This window comes from Chinchilla lanigera, unplaced genomic scaffold (genome assembly GCF_000276665.1).
Source record: "Chinchilla lanigera isolate Chin_1 unplaced genomic scaffold, ChiLan1.0 scaffold00061, whole genome shotgun sequence".
NCBI lineage: Eukaryota > Metazoa > Chordata > Mammalia > Rodentia > Chinchillidae > Chinchilla > Chinchilla lanigera.
This window is the reverse complement of record NW_004955462.1, coordinates 1,408,249-1,415,749: the sequence shown is the minus strand read 5'-3', so window position 1 is coordinate 1,415,749 and position 7,501 is coordinate 1,408,249. Positions and strand designations below refer to the sequence as shown.

Genomic DNA, 7,501 nt, shown 5'->3' with positions numbered 1-7,501 from the left:
CTTCTATCGAAATATAAAGACACTTAAAAACATGTTATACTTTTGTATTTTACCTAGAAGATAAAGATACCTTACTTTAAAACAAACTACAAAATTAAAGAAATTGATGAATGGCTAAACAGACCTAGAAAAGTCAACAGCTTTTATTAGTGAGAACTCATGAAGTAAGAAAGCCCATATTCTATTCAATGATAAAAAAAATCATCTGAATAAAAATCATCTGATTATTTTAATAAAGGTATAAGACCTATGTGAAGAAAATTATGAATTATTAAAAAACAGAGAATTTGAGTACAAAATGATACCCAATGTATCCTAATGGCAAGGCTTGCTGTTACCTTGTGTTAGACACAAAAGTAAATTCCAAGGGGAAAAAAAAAAACTTAAGAGGTTAAGTAGCCTGTATGAATAATTTAAGTGTTAGGGAATCCAGAAGATATATGTTTTTAGTTTTAAGTAAAAGAGGATAAATTTTTTTAATAACTGTAGAACAAAAATGTTTGTAAGAGACTTATGGATTTGTATCTGTACCATACAAAGAGCTCACATAACTGATAATTCACACAAAAAACTGTCAAAGGTATGAATAATCACTTCAAAAAAAGTAACTCCAAATGCACTACACACCTGAAAGTTATACTTCACAAATTATAAATATCAAAGCAGCAAAAACTGAAACAGGAAAGCCTCCTGAGATTGGTGAGAGGGGCTGAGGATATAGCTCAGTGGCACAAGCGCCTGCCTGGCAAGCACGAGGTCCTGAGTTCAATTACTGGTACAAAAGAAAAAAAAAAAAAATTGGTGAGGGAATATAGGAAAAATCACATTGCTAGTGAAAATTAAAACTGTTCCAAACTTTTGGAAAGCTACCAGAAAAAAAAATTTTTTTTTGATGACAGGGCCTCACCATGTAGCTCAGGCTGTTCTTGAATTTGGGGTGACCCTCTCGCCTCCCTTCTCAGCCTCCCAGGCCTGTGCCACCACACCCAGCTCAAAATCTAAAAATACACACATTTCCCTAGACCCATGGATCCAACTCTTACATATCTAGTTACTATGGTACAGTGCTATGAACTTACGATATCTAACATGGTACAAGGACACTTACTATGGTACTACCTGCAGCAATAAAGAAAATGGAACTGAGACAATGTCAATTACTGGAGAAATGGCTGAATAAACTGGTAGACCCCTACCATGGAAAATTAACAACGTATTATTGAAAGAAATGTTACATGTATGTAAGTGGTCTTGGAGGGAGTTTCACAATCTATTGTTAGACAAGAAAAGTAATATCCAAACATATATTATTTTTTAAAACATTTTGAAAATATGAACCAAATTAAACTATATATGAAATATATATGTGTATGTACCTGTATGCATATAACTATAAAGGCAATGAAAAGGGTACACATGCCAGGTTGTGACACTAATACTTCAGGCAGGAGGGAGGGCGGAGGGAGTCACTGAATGATAAATTTAAACAGACCCTACAAATTGAGGAGTCTTTGAAGTACCATATACGAACTCACAAATTCCTATATATTCATAAAGAAACATATGGAAATAATCCTACTGAAACGTTAATAAAACACATATACTCACATACACTGTATATTTAGTTGCCCCCCAATCGATTAAAATCACTAACACAAAAAATGAATTTGTTGATTTACATAAGTGAAGATCCAGAAGAGTATCTCACTTCAGTTCTGATTTGATCCAGAGATTCCAGACTGCACTGGGTTCTCCAATTTAGACCTCTTCTTTTTTTTCTTGGTACTACCTCAGGTTGACTTCTTTTTATTAGAAAAATTAGCTGCAGCAAGAAATACTCCTCCTCCAGGATACTGTGTGCAAGCTGATTTTCCATACCTAAAAAAGCCTCAGAAAATACCTGCTCGTATCTCAGTGGCACAATGTGGATCAGCTGCCCTTCCCTGACCACTTACTCTTGGGGGAGGGGACACTGCTCGAGGTAACTGGACAGATGTAGATCGCTGAGGGTGAAACAATGCCACACAAAGCACATGCATGTTTAGGTAATCACAACAAACATGACCAAGGGATTAAAGTAATACAAAAGCCCAATAAAATATTACAAGGGCTCAATTTCATTAGTAATCAAAGAAACGCAAACAAAACTACATAGTTTGTTGCTTAGATTAAAAGAAAACCTGTATACATAGGAACCGGGAAGGAAGCAAGACTGACGACAAGCACTCACTGCTGCTCAAAGTGTGTGTATTAACAGCCTCAACAAAGCATCATTTAAGCAAACGATACCGTAAGCAGAAATATTACTGATTCTTAAGTATGAAACAACAGGTTTACAGCAAAAACAGTAGTTTTAAAGCCCTGTAGCAGAAGTTGAATACTTTTGTATATTCCAACCTGACAGATACTCCCATTTAAAATGAAAAAAAAAAAAAAAAAAGACATACTCCTCATTTAAAGTTTTGAATTAGTCTCATTCTATGTATTCTGTTCTCTCAACACTTTAGACAAAACCCGGGGTAAAGTTTATAGTGGGCTATGCATGGCAGAGTTGGAGCTGGACTAATCAAGTGCCTTCAGGTAACTGATTAAATGCTTTTATTCTGCTATCCAACTAAATAAGTGGACAAAAGATCTCTAAGTATTATTAGTGAAATGGACCACAAAGACTAGAAGTGTAAGACTTGAATACTGAGATCTCTAATCTCAAGTACCTAAAGGACAGCTACTCCAGGTCACTTGTAAAAAACACAAAACAATTACATATGCTGTGCTTAAAAATACTGTGACTTTAAGTTCCAGTGTAAAGAAAGACTGTCCTGTGAGCAAAGGACCATCCTCACACTTGGTAGAGAATCATGTGTATTTCTTGAGTACCCAAACTACAATGAATCAACATCAACCAGAAATGTCAATGAAATATGAACCTGTACACGGCATTAAAATACTTGAAGACATGCCCTCCAGATTGCAACTGCAAGCAGACTATTTTCAGACTTACTTTCTTCTTTCATGTCCAAAAACAATTAGGCGTGGTGGTGCACAACTGTAATCCCAGCACTTGGGAGGCAGAGGCGGGAGGACTAATGCAAGTTTGAGGCCAACCTGGGTTATATTTTACTTTGAGGACAGCCTGAACTACACAGCAAGACCGTCTCAAAAAACCAAAACAAAAACAAAAACAAAAAAACAACAAAAACAAACCAATTAGGGAGGTTAGGTGTTGTAAGTCTCCTAACTGCGGACTCTTTACCATGTCAGGGGTTTTTATTTCCTCTCTGAGAAAGCAAAAGAACTGACCACACACTTCATCAAACATTTAGATCAAAACACTTGTGGAGTAGGATTACATCAATCAGACTTATCCTATAATCAATAACTCTGAAATACTTCTCTTACATATAAGAAAAGAGAATGATAAATACGGGAACTCTTACTATGCTGAAACAAAAAGCTAGTAACTAGCTGTATAACAGTGAACAATGATTAAGAGTATACCTTTAGAACAGCAAATGCCTTGACTTCAAATCAATGGTTAGTTACACCATCTTGGAGAAGTCACCTAAAATACCTGTTTCATTATCCTTAAGCAGCATAAGTATCAATGTCTGAAAGTTACTGTCATGTTTAGTGTGGTAATTCAGTACTTAGAATGGTACCTAGCACCAAGGAAGCTTTCAATAAATGCTAACCAGTACTCATAAGCTGAAAAATTATTTGTTTAGGTCTACACTGATATTCAAATACTGTATTTTAATTGTTCTACTTGTAGCACTTGCAAAAGGCTCTTTATGACTACTTGTAATAATTCTGGAAACAATTAAAAAATCTCTCAATGATGTAGATAGTGCCTGATTTTAAATATTACAACTATCTTGCTTATAAAGCCTCCACTACAAAATTTAAGCTTCAACAAAATAGTAAAATGAAAGACACACAACGTAAGACAATTTGAGTAACATTATATTCAAATGTTCCTCAGCTGATGAGAGTAACAGGAAAGTGTATAGTACTTCCCTGCACAAATGCATCTAGGGAAAGCAAGCTATATTTATTCAAAACCTATAAAAGTTTACAATATAAACCAAAGTTCTTAAAATTATATTCAAGTGATCTGTATGTATTGAAATCGTACCAAATGAAGAGAACAATTCCATGTTCAGAAAGATTACCACATAACCAAAGGAGCAGAAAGTAACAGAAAAGTTTTGTCAAAACAAGTCTACATAAATACACAAATCTGAAGTTTAATGCAACAGGAGCAAATTGTAAGCACAAATCAGCTACTTTTCAGTAACAACGCAGAATTAATACACAATGGATAAAACTTTTACTCATATGTAATGTCGGCTAACAAGTGTAAACCAAGTACAATGTGAGGTTTTCATATGTGAAGATGTGTATTTCATAAAGAAACCAATTTAAAGTAAAATCATTAACACACATATTGCAAAGGTCCACAAGAATGTGTATCATTTCCAATTACACAGAGAATAAAGTGCCAAGAAATTAATATCAGAATCTTACTGAAGGGCATTATAGTGACCAGCTTTGAAAGATCAATTACTTACAAGTAGACTTAAAATAGCAGAGATCAAAGTACATTAAATAACAGAAGTGAAAAAACACACATGTACAGTAGCAAGAAGTTAGAAAACAATACTGTAGCAAAGATTTATTAGTGTGTACAAGTTAGTTTTGAGAAACTAATGATTACCTGTTACAGTAAATTATCAACATTTTCACTGCAACAGTATTTTCCCACGTTAGAATCTGGAAGGAATATGCTTTTCTCAAATTGTTATTTAGTGTTTTATTCCCCACTCCCCAGAACACAGAAGTAGGTTTTTGAATATCAACTAGCCATTTACGAAAGCTGCAAGATACAGATATTCATAAACATTACATAAGTTACAATGAAGGTACCTGGACAAATACAACCAACATTTATGAAAAAGGTTAAGTTTTACAAGTGGTTAAGTACTAAAGGGGTTTTAATCAATACTATGCATGTCCGGAAACGAAAATGAGGAAAAACCTTATTGCCATTCTGCCAAACACCATGTAACTAAAAACACTGTGCAAAGGAACATGAATCCAATGCACTTATCACAGGACTGAAACTAACAAAGAACCAACCTAGTCAATGAGATAAGTTAAAAAGTAATATCAAACTTCTTTAATATACCAACACTATTTTGGAAGCATCATCAGAACAAATAGAAATTTAATTATGAATTGGCCTGAGCTACAGTCTGTACTGAGATTTTGCTTAGTAGTAAAAGAGAATCTCAGACATCTTAGGAAAGTGGTGAAGCCATGGTCTTTGTTACTCCTCAAAGGAAATCTGACAGGTTTGGTGGTATCTGTTTACCTCCCAATGGTTCTAGGAATTCTACATACCCAAGTAAGTCAGTAATTAACAGGAGTATTTAAGCAAGAGAGACCCAAAGCAGACTTTGTAGTAACATGTACTGGAGAGATGGGTGTCTTAAAAATTACATGATAAATGTAAATCATAAAATCAAATGTACTCATAAAGGTACATCTATTTTATGTTACATAAAAAAACTGTAGACTACAAACTGCATGCTTACCATACCATTTTACCTGGGAAAGCCGATGAGTGGGATTTCTCGCAAATATTTACTGCCATGATACAAAACAATTATGTGCAAACTGCAAGGTCCCTAAAATAGCAGTGAGAGTTTATATACAGAAAGATGTCACTATCTCATCAAATATGCAAGAGGTGGAACTTCCCAGAGTTTATAACACAGAACAATAACCACCACAGGCTCCTCCTCCGTGGCTTTCTTCCATGTGTGACAGTTTGACTCCTTTATTCTGATTCTCACTTTCCCACAGTCCAGGTGTCTGAATGATCTTTTCAACAAGTTCCTCAAAGGCACATTGTACACCATCACAGGTTTTCGCACTTGCCTCTGAAATTCAAGGAAAAAGGTGACAGAATATTCCTTTTTAGCCATATTCCCATGTTTTCCTGAGAAACTTTCATGGCATGAATTTGATTATTGAGAGCCTTATCAGCAATTTCTTCTAACAAGTTTAATATTAATGAATTTCTCAACTCTTAAAATTGAGCTATTTAAATTTCACCCATTAGAATACTGCTATGTAAGCCCAACATTTTGGAATAGAATTGTAACTTGTGAAGCCCTACTCAAATATTATGTCAAAGTTATTTCCTTAGGATTTAACTTTTAAAATGAGCCTCCCAAACAGATACCATTTCATTTTAGAATACTGAAATTCACACTCCAAGTTAAATAAGTATCTAAGGTGGCTGAGTAAAAAGAATACAACAGTGACCCCATTTTCCTTCTGCTAAAGAAACTCAAGTGGACACTGAGCACAGCTTCCTAACCCTTCAGTTCTCCAGCATCTTTCTCACTGTCTGAAGTGACTTGAATTTATTACTGTTTCTCAGTACTCCTCTACCTCAGTTGATGATATGCCCCTTTTTGGGTGGTAACTGTACTAAGAATTGAACCCAGGGCCTCTGTGTTGAGCTACATCTCAGACCTTTTCTATATTTTGAGACAGGATCTCACCAGGGGAAGAGAGGGAGAGAGGCAGAGAGAGGAGAAAGGCAGAAGGAAGCAAAGGGGAGGGGAAGGGAGGGAGGGAGAAGAGCCAGTCTCTCACTCCCACTCTTCAACAGCACATTCCCCACAAATGCATTTTCAAAGCATATCAGATCACATCACTACTGCTTTCCACCACACCTGCAATAATGCCACCTCTACCCATTCCTATTAGGTTTTAATACCCTTTTAAGTCTCATCTCCCACCATTACCAGCCTTCTTTCTCTCTGATATCTGCTATGCTCCAGCTCACAAGCTTTCTTCCTATTCCCACTCCTTAAACATTAATCTAGTTCCCATCTCATGAAATGTATTTGCTATTCCCTTGCCCTGAAAAGGTCTCTTTTAAGAACCCTGAAGGAGTCAGGTGTGGTAATCCCAGCACTTGGGAGGCCAAGGCAGGAGGATCATTGTGAGTTCAAGGCTACAAAGTGAGCTCAAGACCAGCCTGAAGTGCATAGTGAGACCCTGTCTTCAAAAAAAAAGAACCCTGAAGGAGCACTGCCTTACAGAACTTCCACCCTTGGCTCCTGCCCAGTGACCCTCTCTCCTTACAATGCTTCCTTTCCTCCGCAGCACTTCTTAAAATAAGTGTGTTTCAGACCTATGATTAGGCCTAAAGACTTGTAATTTTGAAGAGCTTCCCAAACTGCAGGGTGTGGTGACCCACACCTGTAATCCCAGCACTTGGGAGGCTGAGGCAGAGGGATCCTTGCGAGTTCAAGGCCAGCCTGGGCTACATAACTGAGTTCAAGGCCAGACTGAACTTGCATAGTGAGACCCTGTCTCAAAAAGACAAAAATATTTTAAAAAAATTAAAATGCTAACATACTGAAATGAAAGAATGCAAGTTTTTTTCCTAAATAGCAACGGCGGGGTTAAGCACAGACAG

General features: G+C 36.3%; 1 protein-coding gene across 1 annotated transcript in view; it reads right to left on the bottom strand.

The window, feature by feature from the left end:
• Positions 1-3,945: 3,945 nt before the first annotated feature.
• Positions 3,946-7,501, bottom strand: part of Rab18 (RAB18, member RAS oncogene family) — a gene marked incomplete at its 5' end in the record, with an annotated part of 31,647 nt that continues 28,091 nt past the window's right edge. Inside the window, 1 exon segment of the mRNA XM_013521463.1 lies at positions 3,946-5,945. Within this exon segment, the coding sequence (XP_013376917.1) occupies positions 5,770-5,945 (176 nt within the window).